The following is a 21,806-nucleotide window of genomic DNA, read 5'->3' on the forward strand; positions in this document are numbered from 1 at the left end:
AGTTGGCTCCAGGCCTCTCACATTGCCTCTCTCATCTTAACTCTTTTTTTCGCTCCTGCTCCTCAAACATACTAAAGAGCCTTCAAGCACCCTCCCCGGTCAGTCCTCACCATTAACAGTACTTACTTTCCAGGAAAGACCAAAGGGATTCCCAGATGTGCCCTTGCATATTTTTAAATTATCTGGTATGCCATACGGGGAAAAACTGTAAAAGCATCATTTTGGTTTCAGAGGCAATCTATGGGATCTGTTGCTGAACAACTTTTTGGTGACTCTCAGTTAACCATATTGCAGCAGATGGGTCACCATGAATGTCGTCATGTACTAAGGCCCACATGATGCTTGCAGGGCTGCATGGAATGTAATCCCCAAATCGTTTCTCTCTTTGCAGACTGCTTGGGGGAAGGATGGCTGAATAAGATTGTTTGGGCTCTAAAATGAATAAAACTTAAATTAATGCTTAGGACAGAGATAAATGAACCTAGGTAGCTATCTTTTTCGGCTGAATTGTGCCTCCTACCCCCAAATTCATATGCTGAAGCACTAACACTTCCTCCCCCCCAGTACAGACTGTGACTGTATTTGGTGACAGGCCTTTAAAGAGGTGTTTAAGTTAAAAGGAGTCCCTTAGGGTGGGTCCTAATCCATTCTAACTGGTGTCTTATATGAGAAGGAAATTTGGATGTAAAAAGAGACACCGGGGCACTCATGCACAGAAGAAAGACCATGTGGGGACCCAGCAAGAAGGCAGTCATTTGTAAGTCAAATGAAACCAACCTTGCTGACACCTGATCTTGTACTTCTAACCTCCAGAACTGTGAGAAATTAGATTTCTGTTGTTTAAGCTATCCAGTGTGATATTTTGTTATGGCAGCCCTAGCAGACTAATACAGGTGTATTTTTTTCTCCCAGAATTAAGTTTATTTGGTAATCTAAGCGTATTTAATCCAATTATTGGTCAGTTATCAAGTGCTTTCTATGGCGTGAAATGAGGTGGTCCTTTAGCCGTGCCGGTAGGTTGTGCTGTGGTGCGGAGTGCTGTGCTGTAGCTGCTCCTCAGAGGAAGTACCTGCTGTTGAGCATACGCACCTTAAATTCTAAACAGACAAGATGCAACTTGCTTCTGTGTTCCGAAGCTCATCTACAGAGGGCTTCTAAGAATCTGAAACTTGAAGTTAAATTGAGTTCACACAGAAAACTAGATGGAAGAGTGAATTAAAATGTGCTAGAATTAAACTGGATTAAGTTAAAATATACTGAATTAAAATGTATTAGAACTAAGAATTAAATCAAGTCTCAGTCTCTGCCAGCTGCAAAAGTTATCATAGGAATGGAAATGCTAACCTCTTGCCTTTTCTTCAAATCCTAGATTCCACCTGGGGTAATTATCACTGTGTTGAATGCTCTTTGAAAAATCATTTGCATTATTGTCCCCATCTTTAAAAAAAAATTCTCGTTTAAGACTTGTTGTAATATGATCTTTAGTTAGTTTAAAGGGCTTTCTATTATTATTAGGTGCAAGATGTCAAAATTTAATGCTAGTTTTAACTGAAAATTCCTGTATAAATGTGGAATGTAAAGATTTGCTGCAGTTTACAGACATTTCTAAAAGGAATAAATCCTACAGTAATGATTTGGTACTAACTTATGGAGAGAGAGAACATTTATTACGTGGAATTATTGTGCTAGGCTTTGTGGAGTATTCAAAGACAAAAATATACTTGGACATGATCCGCAAAGACCTTATGGTCCAGTAGGAAAGGTAACTATGTATTCAAGTCAGTATGATACAGAATAAAAAGTGTTAGATGCAACTTTAACCATCAGTGGTTAAAGTTCTATGCAAAATGTGGTATCACAATAAAGGCTGTGTGTATGTGTGTATGTATAATATGTGTATGTGTATACATATATAGTATGCATGTATATGGTATATATGGTATGACGTATTCTTTACTATTTGTAAAAAAGCTTTTAAATAACTTCCTTTTGAGCCTTACAATATCCTGGTATGGTAGGAAGGTGAGACATTATATGGAGACATTATCATCTCCATATAACAAACGAGGACACTGGTGCTCGGAAACCGGCTCCTTTAATTGCTGACCTAGTGCTTCTCTATTTTCCCTCCACTGTGTCAGATAATATTTAAAGTGGACTTTATGTATAGGAAAGCAACTGGTATAATTTCCTGGAAGAACCCACAGGCTGGCAGACACTGTAGTAATGACTTGATTAATGCACTCTTGAGAAACAAAGCTCCATGAATGAGGTTTGCCCAGGTATATACTGGGAGTGAGAGGAGGCCCCAGCCAAGGCAAATCTGTGGAGTCTCCCTATTGAGGCAGAACACAAGCCTCCTGTTGCAGGAGTGATCCCATGGGAGGTGAGGGAGGATGGATCCCAGAGTGCATCCTTATACTTTTAATAAGATTTTCACATTTGTTACACAAAGTACATCCCCCTCCACCATTCTCTGCTCCACCTCATTAACAACAGTTTCACTGTTTTGTGTTCATTGATAGCCATCATTAGGTTACAGATTTGTTGAGGGTATAAGCTGTGTCTGATCCCTTTCCACAGCTGGACTAGACTGATAGGATAGCTATTATCAATATTAGTCAGCTTTCTGGAGCACCATAATTGTGTTTGTTGTTGACTATTTGATGATGTTAATATCATGGAATTGTTTCTGACCAGAAGATTATGAATGGAAATGCTTGATAATTATATTCTTTTCTTGCAGATAGTGTTTAACCATATGTTCTTAGTCCTCTTATAAATGAAGCTCTTTCTAAACTCGTATTCTCTCGAACTCTGTCTAACCGTCCACCAGCTTTCATGTTTTACATCCTATCCTTTTCTCTTTCACCCTCCACCTCTCCCATTCATCAGAGGCTCCCTCCTTTTCCTGGTACCAGGAGGCATTCGGTGATAAGTAAAGAGAGAACTCAAATCTTTAAAATATCTCTAGGTTAGACCACTGCTTGCACAAAGCCACTGCTAAGCATAGCAGCTTTTTTAGCTGGTTACTATAGAGACAAATGACATTAAATGGAGTCATACTTGACAGAAGCTAGGCAAGTAAGCTTCCTGAGATTGGAGGCCTTATATGCAGGGTTATTTAGGAAAGGTAAAAAACTGGAAAGGACAAGGAGGGGAAAGTTTTCACAAATGAGCTAATTAATTGGTAGATTTTCCATTGGTAGAATTTGTACTGGTTAAGGCCTTGAATCCAGCATGTTATGAATCTGTCTCCAAGTCCCCTGGTATGATTACACAGTGATTTTTTTTTTAAATAACAGCTATATTGCTGTCAACATTTGTATACAAATTTTTGTGTGAGACATAACGTTTTATATTTTTCTGGGTATACGCCTAAGAGTGGAATTGTTGGGTCATATGGTAACTCCTTATGAGGAACTACTAGACTGTACCATTTTACATTCCCACCAGCAGGGTATAAGCTTTCCAGTTCTCCACATCCCCACCAACACTTGTTATTATGTCTTTCTGATTATAGCTATGCGTGGTGTGTGAAGTGGTATATCATTGTGGTTTTGGTTTACATTTCCCTGATGGCTAAAAATGTTGATCATTTTTCATTTGCTTATTGGCTGTTTGTATATCTTCTATAGAGAAATGTCTGTTCAGCTCCTTTGGCCATTTTAAAAATTGGATTATTTGTGTTTTTATTACTGTGTTGTGAATTCTTTATAAATCCTAAATACAAGTCTCTTATCAGAGACTTGTGTTTACCAGATTTGGAAATTTTTTTTCCCATAGTGCAGGTTATCTTTTCATTTTCTTGGTGGGAGTGTCTTTTGCATCACAAAAGCTTTTAATTTTGATGAAGTCCAGTGTGGTCATAGCATAAGGACACAGACCAACAGAACAGAATTGATTGTCCGAAATAAACCCATGCATTTATGGTCAGTTCATTTTTGATAAGGGTTGCAAGACAATTCATTACGGAAAGAATAGTCTTTTCAAAAGTTACTGCTGGGAAATTGGACATCCACATACAAAAATATAAATTCAGACCTCTACTTCACACTGTATGCAAAAAGTAATTCAAACTGGATCAAAGACTTAAATGTAAGGTGCTAAAAGTATAAAACTCTTAGGAGAAAACACAGATGTTAATCTTCTGGCCCTTGATTAGGAGAATCAAGAAGTTTTTGAGAGATGATAAAAAGCACAAGCAAAAAAAGTCAGTGAATGTGGGATGTTTTTTCATTTATTTGTCATTTTTAATTTCTTTCAACAATGTTCTATACTTTTTAGAATATAAATTTTATGTTCTTCTTTTGTTAAATGTATTCCTAAGTATTTTATTCATTTTGATGCTGTTGTAAATGGAATTATTTTCTATTTTTTATTGAAGTATAGTTGATTTACAATGTTGTATTAGTTTCAGGTGTACTGCAAAGTGATTCAGTCATACATGTACATATATATATTCTTTTTTGGATTCTTTTCAATTATAGGTTATTACAAGCTATTGAATATAGTTCCCTGTGCTATACAGTAGGTCCTTACTGTTTATCTATTTTATATACGGTAGTGTATTATATGTTAATCCCAAACTCCTAATTTATCACTCCCCACCCCTTCCCCCTTCGGTAACCATAGTTTGTTTTCTACGTCTGTGAGTCTATTTCTGGTTTGTAACTTAAGTTCATTTCTGTTTTTTTTTTGTTTTTTTTTTTTTTAGATTATACATATAAGAGATATCATATGATATTTGTCTTTGATTTATTTCACTTAATATGATAATCTTTAGGTCCATCCATGTTGCTGGAAATGGCATTATTTCATTCATTTTCATGTCTGAGTTCTTAATTGTATTTTCATATTCTTCATTGCAAATATATAGACAAACACTTGATTTTTAAAAATTGATTTTGTATTCAACTTTGATGAGCTTATTTATTAGTCATAATTTTTAATAGATTCTTTAGGATTTTCTATATGTAAGATCATGTCATCTTCAAACAGGGATGGTTTTACTTCTCCCTTTCCCTTCTGGTTGCCTATTTCATTTTTTGAAGGAATTGCCCCTCCTAGAACGTCCAGTACAATGTTGAGTAGAATAATGAGTGTGAGCACCCCTGTCTTGTTTCTGGTCTCAGCAAGAAAAAATCCAGTCATACGTCAGGAATGGTGTTAGTTCTGGGTTTTCTGTAGATGTCCTTCAGCAGGTTGAGGAAGTTCTCTTCTGTTCCTAGTTTGAGTGTTTTGTCATGAAGGGTTGTTGAATTTTGTCAAATGCTTTTCCTGACGCTATTGAGATGAGCATATGCTTTTTGTCTGTTCTTCTATGAATATGGGGATATTACATTAATTGATATCCAGATGTTAAACCACTAATCTTAGATTCCTGAAATAAATCTCACTTGGTCATGGTTGTATCATCCTTTTTATATATTGCTGGATTTGGTTTGCTAGTATTTTGTTGAGGATTTTTATATATATAGTCATGAGAGATACTGGTCTTTAGTAACATCTTTGATTTTTGGTATATGGGTAACACTGTTCTCACAGAATGAGTTAGGAAGTGTTTCCTCCTCTTCTACTTCTGAAGAAGAGTTCATGAAGAATTCATATCTGCAACTTCTAATGTTTGGTAGAATTCACCAGTGAAGCCATCTGTGTGTGGGCTTTTCTTTGTGGGTAGTTTTTAAATTACTAATTCAGTCTCTTATTAGAGATCTGTTCAGATTTTCTTTTCCTTCTTGAATCTGTTTTGGTAGTGTCTTTTTAGAAATTAATCTATTTCATCCATGTTATCTAATTAGTTGACATACAGTTTTTTGTTGTGTTCCCTTGTACTTCTTTTTATTTCTCTAAAGTCACTGAAAATGTCCCATCTTTGATTCCTGGTTTTAGTAATTTTATTCTCTCTTTTTGGCTTGGTTAATGTAGCTAAAATTTGTCACTTTTTGGATTCATTAATTTTCTCTATTGTTTTTATATTCTCTGTTTCAATAATTTTTGTTATAATATATATTATTTCCTTCCTTATGCTTGCTTTGGGTTTAGTTTGCTTTTCTTTTTTTTCCAGTGTCTTAAGGTAGAAGCATAGATTATTGATTTGAGATCTTCCTTCTTTTTTAATATAGACCTTTATAGTTTCAAGTTACTCTGTAAGCACTGCTTTAGCTGCATCCCATAAGTTGTGGTACATTCATTTTCTTTCATCTTAGTGTTTTCTGACTTCTCTTTGGTTCAGCCGCCTGCTCACTTCATGAATATGTTTTTACACTATCTCTGACAAATAGACTTTCCATTTTTGCTTAAAGATTACTTTGATTAAAAGTTCATTACTTTGCAGAGTAGCTCATTCCTTTTAAACAGCTCAAGGTTTCCAACAGTTCCCTGTAAAATTCTATATGTTGGTCTCAGTTATTTCTTTTGAAGCCACCCCCAAATTAGTCTAATTCCTTTTCCGTAGGCTAGTTCTCTAAATCCATCATAATTACTTTCTCTTTTCTAAATCTTTATTTCAGGCTAATTATACCCTATGTAATAAACTGTTCTTTAAGTGGCATTATTTCCATGCCTTTCATTATTTGTTTACTTTCTTTTTTATTAGTATTTCTTTTAAAATTTGAGTCTCAAAGTAGATATTAATACTCTGCATTAGGAGTCAGCAACTTTTTTCTGTAAAGGGTGAGGTATAAATATTTTAGATATTTGAAGGTCATTCAGTGTCTGTCACAACTACTTGACTCTGCCGTTATAGTGTGAAAACAGCCATAGATAATATGTAAATTATAAGCATGACTAAGTTCCAAAAAACTATTTTGACAAAAGCAGGTGGTTGGGCCAGATTTTGCCCACAGATCATAGTTTGCTGACTGCTGCTCTGAATGTTATCTAACCAGTGCAGAACCTAGTGTGATTTTATCTGCACTTTTGCATGCTAGTCTCACTTTAATGTATTTTTTAGATTGTTTTAAAATATTCTGAAGGGAAGTGGATATAATTCTCATTTGCTTCTCTAATAGGTAAGTTGTTTTTTTCCCCCGGGCTTTTTTCAAGATTTTTTCTTTAGCTTTGATTTCTAAGGTTTATATCATATGCCTAGGTATAATTTTATAAATCTCTTGAATTAAAAAAAAATTTTTTTTCTTAGACTTTTCATCTCTTTGCTTACAATATTGAAACAAATTGCTGATACTCAATGTGAGAACCTGTTAGAGCTCCTGGAGGTAAAACTCAACAAAAGTATCGGTACCCGCCCCCTGCCGCCCCCTACTGCCCCCACCCCATGACTGGGTTCCTAAGGAGTTTTTCATTCTCAGAGTTATCCACACTTAGCCTCCAGTAATTTGTGAATTTCAGTTCAGAGTTTCGTATCCCAGCACTGTGCCCATGGAGGCTTCTGCTCTGGTAAGTTGTAATTCTCTGTCTTTCTGTCTTTCCAGTTTTGAGGGCAGTGGTTTGCTCTGTGGTCCCATTTCTTAGATGGATCTTAGAACAATTCTTTGATTTTTCGGTTTGTTTAGGTTTTCATTTGTTAGGATGGATTGGCAACTTCTAAGTTCTTTAAATGCTGGACCAGAAACCAGAATAACTTACATAGCTTTTCTCCTATGTTTTCTTTTATAAGTTTTATATTTTTCATTTAGTTCTTTAATGCATTATGAGTTAATTTTTATATCAAATGTGAGTTATGAATCAAGATTGATTTTTTTTTGCATAAAGATATCCAATTATTCCAGCGCCATTTGTGGAACAGATGATCCTTTCTCCATCTAATTCTTTTGCATTTTTATCAAAAAATCACTTGACCATATATTTGTGGGCCTATTTTTGGACTCTGTTCTATTCCAGTGTTCTGTTTGTCTATATCTTTTCTCCAATACCACACGGGGTTGATGACTGCAGCTTTGTAGTAAATCTGAAAGTTGGATCATGTGAGACCTCCTACTTTGTTTTTGGTTTGGCTCTTCTATTTTCTTTGCTTCTCCATAGAAATTTTAGAATCAACTTGTCAATTTCTTAAAAAGAGAGAGAGAAATCCCACCAGGATTTTGTTTGGACTTACATTGAATCTATAGAGCAGTTTGGGGAAACATCTTAGAAGTACTGTGTTTTCAGTTCATTCCATGAACATGGAATATCTCTTGATTTGATCAAGTCATCTTTGATTTCCTTTATCAGTGTTTTGTACTTTTTGCACACACACACAGACATCTTTTTTAAGGTTTATACCCAAGTATTTTCATATTTTTGGGGTGCTGTTATAAATGTATTATTTTTAAATTGCAATTTCTAATTGTTTTTTCCTAATCTATGGAAATATATTTGATTTTCATATGTTGACTTGCACCCTGAAACATTGCTACACTTAGTAGTTTTAGTAGCTTTTTTTGTAAATTATTTGGGATTTTCTACATAATCATATTTTCTGTAAATATGAACAATTTTAACTTCTCCTTTTCAATATGTATGTTGTTTATTTATTTTCTTTGTTTTATTTCACTGGCTAGAACCTCCAGTATAATTTTGAATAGAGGTGATGAGAGCAAATCTCCTTGCCTTGTTCTGATCTTGAGGGTGAGGGTGGAGATGGAGATTCAGTCTTGTATCATGAAGTATGTTAGCTGTAGGATTTTTGTAAATATCCTATATCAGATTGAAGAAATTCCCTTTGTTCCCTACTTGTCTGAGAGTTTTGTTTTTAAATCATGAATGATTGCTGGATTTTATCAAATGTTTTTTCTGTATCTATTGAGGTGGTCATTTGATTTTTCTTCCTTAGTTTGTAGATATGGTGAATTGCAGTGATTAACAGTTGAATGTTGAATTAGTCTTGCATTCCCAAGATAAACCTCACTTAGTTATGATCTATTATCATTTTATGTATCATTTGTTTTTCTTTTACTTTTGAAGGGTTTTTTTTTTTTCATCTATGTTAAGGAGAGATACTGGTCTGTAGTTTTCTTTTATTGTATCTTTATCTGGTTTTGGTATCATGATAGTGCTATTTTCATTAAATGAGTTAGGAAGTGTTCCTTGTTTCTCTATATTTTTGAAAAGTTTTTGTAGAATTGGTATTACTGCTTCCATAAATTTTTGATGGATTCACCACAAAGTTATCTCAGCCTGTAGCTTTCTGTGTTGCTACATTTTTAACTACATAGTCAGTTTTCAAAGTAGATAAAGGATTGTGCAAGTTATCTATTCCTTTTTAGATAAACTTTGGCAGTTTATATATTTCAAAGAATTTAATATGAAAATGAATATATGTATGTATATGCATGACTAGGACATTGTGCTGTATACCAGAGATTGACATATTGTAATTGACTGCACTCCAATTAAAAAAAAATTGACCATTTCATCTAAATTAGGACTTAGAATTGTTTATTGTATTTTCTTATTATTAATTCATTGTCTTTAGGGTCTATAGTGACGTCCCCTCTTTTATTCTTGATGTTTGTAAATTGTATCTCCATTTTTTCCGCTTAATGATCAGTCTAGGCAGAGGTTTATTAATTTTTATCAATAGTACTCATTATCATTACTCATTATGTATCATATACCTTTTAAAGAGCTTTATTAATATTCTCTTGGATACCCAAGAATCTATTAAGTATTTTCTATTTTTATCCTTTTTTTTTTTTTTAAATAAATAAACTAAGGCCTGGATATACAGGCATACCTCAGATGCTGCAGGTTCAGTTTCAGACCACTGCAATAAAGCGAATCACATGAATATTTTGGTTTCCCAGTGCAAATAAAAATTATGTTTACACCATGCTGTAGTCTATTAAATGTGCAGTAACATGTCTAAAAAAAGTATACACACCTTAATTAAAAAGTATTTTATTGCTAAAAAATGCTAGCCATCATCTGAGCCTTCAGTAAGTAGTAATCTTTTTGCTAGTAGAATCTTTTTGCTTGATATTGACAGCTGCTGGCTGATCAGGGTGGTGGTTGCTGCAGGGTGGGGTGGCTGTGTCAGTTTCCTAAGACAGTGATGAAGATGCTGCATCAATTGACTCTTCTTTCACCAGTGATTTCCCTGTAGCCTGCACTGATGTTTGATACCATTTTACCCACAGTAGAACTTCTTTTAAAATTGGAGTCAGTCCTCTCAAATCCTGCTGCTACTGTGTCAGCTGAGTTTATATAATATTCTAAATCCTTTGTTGTCATTTTAGTAATCTTCACAGCATCTTCAGCAGGAATAGATTCCATCTCAAGAAACCACCTTTTTTGTCCACTCATTGGAAGCAACTCATAAAGTCTTTTTTAAAAATATTTTATTTATTATTATTTTATTACTTAATTATTTTTTATCTTGAGGGGCAGGTAACTAGGTTTATTTATTTTTAGAGGAGGCACTGGGGATTGAGCCCAGGACCTCGTGCATGCTAAGCACGTGCTCTACCACTTGAGTTATACCCTCCCCCCAACTCCTCATAAAGTTTTATCATGAAATTATAGCAATTCAGTCACATCCCCAGGCTCCACTTCTAATTCTTGTTTTCTTAGTATTCTCACCATATCTGCAGTTACAAGAGTAACAGCAAAGATCACCGATCACTGGTCATGGTAACAAATATAATAATAATGAAAAAGTTTGAAATATTGTGAGAATTACCGAAATGTGATGCAGAGACACAAAGTGAGCAAATGCTGTTGGAAAAATGGCACCAATAGAATTGCTTGATTCAGGGTTGGCACAAACCTTCAATTTGCAAAAAAAACACAGTATCTGTGAAGTGTAGTGAAGCAAAGCTCAATAAAACAAGGTATGCCTATATTGGGAAACTTGCCTACAGAATGACAGCCAGAATGACAGATCAAAGATTCAAATCCAATTCTAGGTAATGCCAAAGCCTTTGCTTTTGACCACTCTGTTTTATTGACTGGTCTAAAGGATGACTCAAAATCAGATAAACTTATGAAGAGAATCGTCTCCTTCTATTGAGACTGGCTGCAAATGTTTCGTTTTCATCACTGGACTGTAATGTCTTCTATTGTCTGTCTTTGGACTCTTACCTGTAAACATCTAGTACAGAATCTAGTTCAGAACTTGTTGTCATAAGGTGTCTGTAGATCTGTTTGCTCTTTCTAAAAGTTTAGACCACTCAGTGAGGGCACCTACCAAGGAGAGACAGCAAATTTGGGGACTTCCACTTGCCACAAAATACTCAATAACACATATTAGATTTTCAGAACATAGACTCTCCTAAGACTTTACAGTAATGGGATACCTGGAGTCCTGATGCTATCTGTTCTTGGTAGAAATAAAAGCCTTGATTCTATGCCCTTCCCTTTAAAGTACAGGAATTTCTTTTTCTTCATAGTTATAAGATAAGCTTTTGACAGTAAAAGCTAACTTAGCTTGCTTGTTGTCTTAGGTCTGACGGTAACTGCTGTCAAAGACTCAGGAGAATGGAACCTGGAGGCTGGGGCGTTAGTCCTGGCAGATGCAGGTCTCTGCTGTATCGATGAGTTTAACAGCCTCAAAGAGCATGATAGAACCAGTATCCATGAAGCAATGGAGCAACAAACCATAAGTGTTGCTAAGGCTGGGTAAGAGTTTCTTTTCTTTAAAATCTATGGGAATAATGAGATTCATTAATATGTGGTTATGGAAAAATGTGAGCCATATTGAACTGCAAGGTATGTTTGGTCCTCTCAGAGATTATCATTTATACACTTCAACACATGTTAGTTTTCTCATGGACATATGTGGAGAAGTAAAAATGAGTTGTTGAGAAAAAGAAAGGGAAAACTAAAGTATAAATGTAAGTTGACTTAATTCTTGGAGGGGACTTACAAAGAGCTTTCATTGCAGCCTTCAACTCATTCTCTCATTCAATAATTGTGCATTTACTCTGGGCGTAGTACTATGTTAGGAATTTTGAAAGATTCGAAAAGAAAAAAATAGTAATTTCTGCTTTTGATGGCATTCTTCTTATATTAGCATTCTCCTTATATATCCTCATGGAAGGTTTATCACAGCATGTGGAAAATAAAATAATAATATATATTAGCATGAGATGAAGTACCTACTGTGACTCAAGGAGGCTCAGAGGTTGAGATATGTGAGTCCTGGACTGCAAATGACCAATGAGGAGGAGAAATAGGCAGGTTCAGATAGAAATCCATTCATCCAGGCCCTGCGGTGGTTATGAGAAGCTTACCTGGCTACAAAGGCTGACCATCAAGCAAGCTGCCAGGTCATCCAAGCAAAGAACAGAGCCAGAACAATCTCAGCCCTAAGGCTCCTGTTACAGATGTGAGGCCAGCTGATCAGGCAGATGGGGCTGCCAGCAGAGTCTTCAAACAGTAGTGGGTACTTGGGAGCCAGGCAGACACCAGGTGGCTAAGGATTCTTTGAGATCTATAGTCATCAAAAAGGAAAGTGGTAAGGGCAGTAAGAGAAAGATATACCCCATTGGAAAAAGATCCAAGAAAACTCTAGGCAGAACCATTATCAAATCTATTCATTTCACTCAATGTATAATCATTCAGAGCCCACCATATGCTAGGCACTGTGCAAGACACTGAGAAGTACAGAGGTGGATACAGCACCATCCTTGAGGTGTTCACTCTTTTGTTGGGGAAGATAGAAGAGCAACAAAGGGCTAAGTCAATAATAAAAGAGTGATAGGAGAATGTACTTTAAAATAATTATTGCTTCTAAACTCTTTATCGGGGAAATTGGAGATACGGTTTATGAAGTGTCTTCAAGGCTACTTTCTCTTCTCATTATGTCTCCATTCAATCAGCACCTTTGCTGTTTGGTAGAATCTATGGTTTATTTCAATACGCCTTTTCCAGAGGCTGTCTGGGACATTATGGAAGATTCCCAAGTAATTAACCCCTACATCAGGGAAAATGAAGACAAATGCTGTGAATCTGGTTTAGAAAGGGAGAAAACTAGCAGTGCTGTATGACAGGCTGTAGGATAAATCTTTGGAAGTGAGGGTATTTTCTCTCCTTTTTAAAAAAAATTTTTTTGTGGGGGGTGGGGGTGGGTAATTAGGTTTATTTATTTTATTTATTTTTAACAGAGGTACTGGAGATTGAACCCAGGACCTTGTGCATGTTAAGCATGCGCTCTACCACTGAGCTATACCCTCCTCCGGAAGTGAGAGTGTTTTATTAACCACTCCTAGTGCCTTACCCTCTGCTAAATGTGAATTAGTATGAAACTTTTGTGCTATATCTGTATGTCTTAAGTTCCAAAAGAAATCTTCTTGTAGCTGCACAGTACGCCCACAGGTTGGACCATCTTGTCATAACCATAACTACTTTATGCACTGGAATAGTGCTTTTCACTCTATTTGTGGTGAAGGGCCAGTTTCGTTTATTTGTTTATTTTTTTTCCAATTCATCACAGAGAAATATTTTTATAAAATATAATAAAAATAATTTTTTAGTGAAATAAAAAAGCAAAGACATACAAGACACAAGCTGAAGTTCTTCTTCCACTTGTGATAGAGAAAACTGTAAGAGCATGTCACTCTCATCCTAACGAGAAAAATCCAGAGAGCCCTCAAAACTCATAACCTTCCTTGAGCACATCAGAGAGCTGAGTGTATAAGGAAATCAGGGGAGCTCAGTTCCAAAGTGCGACAAGCCCCTCCTAGGAGACATGAGGCACACAGACTGTTCACTTCTGATGGAGCATGGGAGGAAGTAGTGGCTGCCATAGAAGCAAGTGAGAAATAACTAAAAAATTTTTAATTCCCTGAAATCCAAATGTGAGATAGCATGTCGGTCAAACTTTTTTCCACGGGTCTCTTCAGGAAGGAGCCAGGTAAAAAGGTGCTGCTTTGGGGAGAAGGGTAGAAACAAAAGCCATCATCCCCTAAGGGAAGGGTGGGAAAAGCTCTCGGGTCCAGAATCCTGAACCAATACAAAGTAGAGGTCTCTACCACTGGGAAAGGGACAGAAAGACCCCTTCTGCCCGAGAACCACCACAGATACATGGCAGGGTTCAGCTTCCACTGGTGGGAAGGACAGGAAGCCTTGCAACACTCTGGTCTGTCCACTCCAAGAGCAGGTGCCTAGCACCTGCCTAAGACTAGGAGACCGGGAACTGGCCTGGCCCCAAAATAAGCCTAACACCAAGTAACAAGCAACAGCAGTCTGCAGCTGGGGCAGGCGCTGGAGTGAGCTTTATTCATAATCACCCAAGGTTAAAAACAACCCAGAAATCCATCAACTGGTGAATGGATAAGCACATTTCAATACATCCATGCAGTGGAATACTGCTACCAATATAAAGGAACAAACTATTGATACATACAACAAATGGTTGAATCTTAAAAGCACTATGTGAAGGGAAAGATGCCAGGCACAAAGGACATAGTTTATGATTCCATTTATATGAAATTCTAGAAGCAAAATTATAAGAAGGGTAATCAGATCAAGTGGTTGCCAAGGGTTGGGGGTCAGCAGAAGGGACTGACTTCAGAGGGACATCTTAAAAAGTTGAATTTTACTATTTGTAAATTATACCACAATAATTCTTAATTTTTTAAAAAAATGTATATATATATGTATGTGTAAATCCATATATTTTACTTCTAGAATCAACAGACAAGAAACCACTAGTCAAATGCTACTGAAGTTTCCAAACACTTAACACTTTCTACACTCATCTCTTCCCTGACTAGTAACAATGTAGAACAGGTTCAAGGTCACAGTCCCAGCTTTGACCCCTGATGGTGGACTCACAGAGTCCACATAAGGATGGGAGGAGATAGAAATGAATAGCAGTGCTGGGGAGGTGATACATTCATCATCAGTAAAGCTCTTTTTTAAAATTGGAGCAGCATCTTCCAAAGGAAATAATTTTAAAGAATAATTTTCAGATTGGATTTCTTTTGTCTGTTGGGAAAGAAGATTTCAGCTGAGAGACAGGAGATTTGAACTTTATTTGGCTACTTCTATTTACAGTCACTTTTCCGTTGTTTCTGCTTTAAACTGTCTGTCAGATACATGATATGTTTTGCCTGAGAAGCACTTTGAATGCTTTGATTTAATGAACTTTTCTCAAGGGCTTATTTTTAAACCATTGGGCCACAGCAGGCATTGATGTTATTGTTATTTTTGTGGTAAACATTTATATGATAATCTTTTCAATATTCAGTTCTTCAGATGTTTCTCTTTTGTCAGAGTTTGGTACATACCTCTTTGAACTGTGGCATGGATCACGACCAATATTTCAGTTCCAACTTCTTTAAATTTATGTAAGAAGTTTTACTTTTCAAGGCATTTTAGCATATACATTTCATTTAAAAATTGCTATAATTTACTGCATTCCTGGATCTTTGTTCTCCTCTAAATTATTATCCAACCAAAGTCTTATCCATTGACTCTCAGGTGTGGATGTTGGTGGCATTCTGATTTATTCCTCACCCCACATAACTGTTTCTGGATTCATGAAGACATTTGTACTATTTTATTTTTATCATGCATTTTTAAAGACCGAGTTCCTAAACCTTGCATAACTGTACTATTATGTAATGATAGTCAGTGGTTTGCTCCTTTTATTTCTTCATCTTGAAAGGGTTTCTTGATCAACTTAGTGCAGATACTTTTTAATTACTTTGTTACAGCAGAGCTTGACTTCCTGTAGTCTCTGAACTCACTGAGCAGTCAGCTTCCAGCCTGTTCCCCAGGTGACAGGCCCACTGCATGCTAAGGGCATCTGTTTGTAGCTGCTTTTGCTTCTGAACACAATGTTTCTAACGTTTGCTGGACTGAAAATGTATTTCAACCAGACTCAATGTTTCTTACACTGTTCAAAAATTTAAATTTTATTTGAAAATATACATCTTGGATTTGAGTCGCTCTCACTGTGAGTTATTAGGCTCCGTGTTTTCTGCACAGAGGATGTGGCCTGAAATAAGAATCCTCAGGAAGGGCTGATGTTGCTGTCTAAGAGACCAGACACTTTTCCTCTGGAGTTATTTTCTTTTTTGTGAATTCTCGGTAAAATTACCTAAAACTGCCACTATCACTACTCAGTAACAACAAATACCCAACAGTAACAAAAGCAGTGAATGTCCCTTTCTTCAGTAATAAAACTAAATTGTGAATATGCTTGTTTAAAAGTCAATGTGGTTAGGATGGCAAGAGCATAAGCTGTAGGGTCAGAGAGACCTAGAGTCAGTTCCTGCCTCTGTTACTACTTTCTGATCTTGTGCAAGAGAATTGTCATCTCTCAACCCCAGTAACTCAGCTGTGAAATGAAAATAACAACACCCTTCTTCCAGGGTTGTTTTCAGAATTTAGAATTGATATATGTGAATTTGCTCGCTCAGTGACTGTTGTATGGTAAAATCCACATAGCATGAAATTTACCATATTAACTTAAGCATACGGTTCAGTAGTGTTAAGTACATTCATTGTTGTACAGTCATTTATGTACTTTTAAAAAAGTTTTCTAGCCAATATCCTCTTAGGCCAGGATGAGAAGGTACTTATAACTCTTCAAAATTAGATATTCACAGGTATTCCCAGGACTCCTTGTGTTTATGAACTCAGTTAAGTCTCAAAATATTTCAGAATTATTACAACAACACCATTGCCAATAACAAGCACTAGAAAAAAACTAAGTAATATTCAAGCCTTCTTTGCAGGTCTTTTTGTATTTAGAATATATTCCACTAAGGTTCAATATGGTCAGAGTGTGTTTTCAAAAGTTATTTAAATTAATTTTTTTAATATGGTTGTATTACTGATTTGATACACAGTGAGGAAAGAAGTTTTTAAATCTGTGTTTGTGTTCACTTTTAGAGTTTTCTTTTTTCTGTCTTTTTGATTTAATTTTATTTTCTGAATTTGTAAAACACGTTTCAGAAGGCAAAACTGTACACCAAAGAAGTCATCATACCCTTACCCCTTCCATTCTATTTTCTTCTATCCCTCACATAAACCTTTTTCACTAGTTTCTGATTTATCCTTCTTATGTTTCTTTTTTTGGTTTGTTTTGCAAAAATAAGCAAAAACACATGTGTGTGTGTCTGTGTGTTTGCATCTCTTCCTTATGCAAAAGAGCATGTTTAATATACATGCACTTTGGTACTGCTTCATTGGTATCCTGTAATTATTATATGTAGTGTTCTCATTATCATGTTTTTCATGTGTTTTTTAGAAATTACGCAATTTTGGTTTGTATATCCCCTTTCTCAAGTTTTTTAATCTCCAGGTAGAAGGGCCTTTTAAAAATTATTTGATTTTTGTTGATGTTATTAATTTCTAGTTTTGCTGCATTGTGGTCAGAGAATGTTGTTTGTGTTATTTCAACTTTCAGGAAATTAATGAGGTTTTTTTCCTTTGTGGCCTGATATAAGAACAATTTCATCACTGGCCCATCTATGCTTGTGAAGTTATATTTTCTATAATCAGAATGTAACACACATACACACACATATAAACTGTACCTTAGAAGGACTTCTGTATCTTTACTTACCTTTTGTCTGTTTGATGTGTCTTGGGCTGAGAGTGGTTTGTTAAAGTCTCCTTGTTACTGTGTGTCTGTAGTTTTCTCTTTGCGTCTCTCATAGTTTCTGCTTTATGGAGGTAGTTGCTGTGGCTTTAGCATTTGCATTTTGTGTTAATCCTTTGTAGCCTGAATTTTACCTTGCCTGGTATCAAGATCACAACTCCTGATTTCATATTATTTACATTTGCCTATTATATCTTTGCTTCTTCCTTTATGTTTAGCCTTTTGATTTCATTTTGTTCTCTTGTATACAGCATAGAGTTGGTTTTATTTTATTTTGCTTTGCTTTATAGGTAACCTGAAAATCTTTTTATTTTAATGTTAAGCACATTTACATTTATTGGTTTTATGTTTCATTTTTTAAAAAAACTTACTATGTGTCTTTTTCCATGTGTTTAGCATTTAAGAAGGTTTGCCTTTTTTATGCATTAGGGGTTAGCAATTTTTTTCTATATAGGTCAAGATAGTAAATATTTTAGACTTTGTGGGCAATATCATCTCTATTGCAACTACTCACCTCTGCTAATGTAGACAGCATGACTGCATCTATGTATCTATGATGTAGCCAGAACAAAAGAAGCCATAGCTAGTATGTAAATGAATGGGTATCACTGTTTTCCAGTGAAGCTTTATTTACAAAAACAGGTGGTGAGCTGGATTTGACCTGCTGGCTGTAGTTTAATGACACCTGATTTAGAGCTTATCTGTAACTACCTTTTATGATGCCTGCAGCCCTCTTTGTCTTCACTTGGGAGCTTTAAATAATATCCTCTGACTTTACTCCATTACCCATGTGTGCATAATGAACGTGTTCTATTTTCCTCTTTCTCTCTTCTCTTTACTCCTTAAAAATGGTTATATTATTTATACTTGGTCGAACAAATAGCACTTATGTTTACATACACTTCTTCCACTTTTATACCTTCCCTTGTTTTGATCTTAGACCTAAAATTAAATATATTCAGTGCTCATCATCAGTCCTTTGCCAGAATATCACTGTCATCTCTTGGTTGAATAAAGCTCATCCTCTAACAGATTCCTTGGGAGGGGCTCTTGAGCACTACACTGAGTTTGTGCATGTTTCAAACTATTTTTCATAGCTTTGATACTTGAAACACAGCAAGGCTGGATATAAAGACCTAGCCTTACACTTTCTTTCTTGTAGTCTTTCTTTGTATGCTGCTATTGACAAATCAAATGCCATTCTGATATTCTTTGCTTTGTAGGTGATTTGATTTTCTTGCCTGAAGGCCCAGAAGGATTATTTTTTTCCTTGCAGTTTAGATGTAATACTTTTACTAGGCTGTATCTCAGTTGATTAGTCTTGATCATTTTTTTAAGATGTCCATGAGTCCTTTGAAATGTAGGAGTCTTCTTTTCTGTCTGGAAATTTTTCTTGAATTATAGTTTCACATATTCTGTTCTTTGTTTTGTTTTTATTTTTCAGAAACTCTAATTGTATGTATGTTAGATCTTCTTTTCCTAGATTCTATGGCAACCGCTTTTTTTCTTAGACCTTTTAGCTCTTTTCTATTTTGTTTTTATTCTCTTGGCATTTTTACTCCTCCTCTTAGCACCTTTTATTATATTTTTTGTCTGTTATCATCATCATCATCATCACTGGTTCCTGCATTTGTCTAGGAACCTTGAGCCAAAACATGATTCTGCTCCAGGATGAAATACTGAATCTACAGGGTGGATGAGAACTGTGAAGGTTTTTTAAAGTTATAATAAGACTAGCTCAAGTTACCTGAAATAGACCTGCTAGGGTCTGTGGGGTAGCAAAAGCTGCATTTTGGGGTGACTGGAGCATAATTTAGGGAATTGGGACTTTGTTCAAAGTGGATATGAACTAGCAGCTATATTACATCATTGCCACCTTAGCATCAGAAGTATTTTCATTTTCACACCTGCTCTCCCATTGTTGTGACTCAGATACTTTCTCTGTCTTTGATTTATTTGTGTGTTTGCGTATCTTTTAAGCTTGTTCAGCTCTCTTTAGGAGTTCAGCTCTCCTTCTTATGTCCATTTCAAATACCCTGCAGAGAGGCCCAGTTAGATATTATCATCCCTATTAGAAGGTTTATGCAAGACCAGTTCAGAGGCTTCTGGCCAGTTTTAATGGGTTGACAGCTCTTGGGTCAGTTTCCAATATCTGGTCCGTCCAGTTGTCCATGTATGGCAGTTTACATAGAAGGAATTGCAGAGTTATGTGCTTGGTGGGCATTCCAGTGGCTGGGCAGGACTATAACGAGGACAAAAGAATCACTTAAGGAATATACCAAAGAACAAGTGGTACAATCAATTATAAATACTGGTAGATTTGTTGGTGATAGGAAACAATAGTTTAGACAGAATAGCCTGGTGAGTCAATCTAAATAGGAGGTACTCTTTACTTGAAGTCTCAAGCTCAGTGGGTTTCAAAAAGACAAAAAAGATGGCAAGGTTTTCCAAGACAGTATTTAGTCACATGTAGCTAGTAAAATGTAAACTCTTGGTGAAGCCCTGCAGTTTGTAATTCTTACAATTTCTCTCCAGATCATAGCCACCACCTATTATTATGTGTCCTTTTACTTTTTAAAAATTTTTATTTTGACCTTACTGTAATATCTATAATATCACTTACTGAAAAATGCAAGAACGTGTTGGTCTTGCTCTTGGGCTGGCAATGTGCCCTCAGTCACCAGTGTACATCTATCATCTGCTTGGTGAGGGAACCAAAGAAAACACTCTTCAAGTTCCACTTTTAGCTCATGTATCCATGTTTCATAGCACTTACTCTGGATCAGTCTACAATTTAAGAAAAAGTTGAATCTGCCTCCAACATTAGCTCATCTAATTGGCTAACAGTTTCCTGAATCTTATGTTCACTCCCCCTAATTAGAAGCCTGTTAATCTTGATGCAGAGTATCAGTTCATTGCCAAATGCAGAACTCCTTAGGAAATGTCTCTGGAGAGAAAACATATCAGGTTGCTAATCAGGAAGCAGGTAAGAAAAGTTAAGTATGAAAAGGGAATACTTAATCATGTATCCAACCAAAATAAAATAAGGATACTCTGAATTTTACCCTTGAAACACTTTACCTGCTTCTCGTTCCCTAATTCCTTCGGTTTCTGTTCCCTAGAGTGAGAGTCCTTCACTGAGCTATTGAGTCCAGGTGTTTGGAGCCCATTCTCTAGGACCACTTCAGGATTTTCTTTGAGACATTTGATACCTTGCAACATCATTTTTAGGAACTCTTGGATATGTCTGCTTCTGTTCTCTCCCTTTTGTTGTCTCCCTCATGTCTCAAGTGAGTAAAATCTGATGGACTTGAGAAGGAATTTTTATTTGAATTATAATCTCCCTTAAGGGTATTATATGAACCACTGGATCAGAATGTCTGGCTGGCCGCCAAGCTGAAGGGAATCTCACAAAGGGGATGTGTGTGTGTGTGTGTGTGTGTGTGTGTGTGACTTTGTATACACTGTACAGAGGCAGAGAGTTCTTTTAAAACATAAGAACCACACAATTAATTGTTCCATATAACTGTGCCAATTCCACAAACTGTTTTAGATTTGAGGTTAAAGTTTACCCGTGTGGTGGGCATATACCTGCGAGGGTGTATGGTGAGCCATACACTCACTGTTCTAATGCACAAGGGGCTAGGAGGAAACCAGTCAATATGATTTCTGCGGTGTAAAAGCTTGTTATGGGCAGTCATAATAGGGGGAAAAAACACTAAAACACTCAGGATGTCTACTAAGGATGTCTAGAGTCTACTAAAGTATAACTTATGGTGTCAGTGACCAAACTATAGGTCTTATTGAATCCATATGTTTGAAAAGACGAATAGTTTTATTGTTCTTGCTTATGCTACTTAAATCTGAAAATATTTTTAAAGTTTGGGAGTTTAATCTTTTACATTTTGTCCTGGCTGCTTAGCAAAGTAGGAGAGGAAACCAAGAAGCAAATGATGCAATATGAACTTAAAAGAGGGTATCAGTATTTGAATTTACCTTTTTAAATTGTTCACGTCAGTCCCCACACCTGGTAAATGGCAGCCCAATGCCACGTGGCTTTGTGAAGTCATTTGAGAGGAGCTTTCCCTGGTGATGATCTTTAAGTCTGTAATATGCTAAACTGAATAATGATTTGGGAAAGATAATATTTCATTATTTTCTAGGTTCTTTTCAAACTTAAATAGGGTAGTAACTCACCTAGGGCAGGGTATCAGATTCTTCAGTAATAGAGGATACCCTCACTACTTGCTGGGGACACATTTTAGGAGACAGTTTGACATTGCAATTACATATTTGCTGCTACTAAATT

General features: G+C 36.0%; 1 protein-coding gene across 3 annotated transcripts in view; it reads left to right on the forward strand.

Moving 5' to 3' along the window:
- Nucleotides 1–21,806, forward strand: part of MCM9 (minichromosome maintenance 9 homologous recombination repair factor) — an 83,046-nt gene that overhangs the window by 36,371 nt on the left and 24,869 nt on the right. For all 3 annotated transcript variants that reach the window (XM_064486736.1, XM_031456225.2, XM_064486735.1), the window contains one exon: nucleotides 11,385–11,559. In XM_064486736.1, the coding sequence (XP_064342806.1) occupies nucleotides 11,385–11,559 (175 nt within the window). The remainder of the gene's footprint in view (nucleotides 1–11,384; nucleotides 11,560–21,806) is intronic.

Source organism: Camelus dromedarius, chromosome 6 (assembly GCF_036321535.1).
Source record: "Camelus dromedarius isolate mCamDro1 chromosome 6, mCamDro1.pat, whole genome shotgun sequence".
Taxonomy (NCBI): Eukaryota; Metazoa; Chordata; class Mammalia; order Artiodactyla; family Camelidae; genus Camelus; species Camelus dromedarius.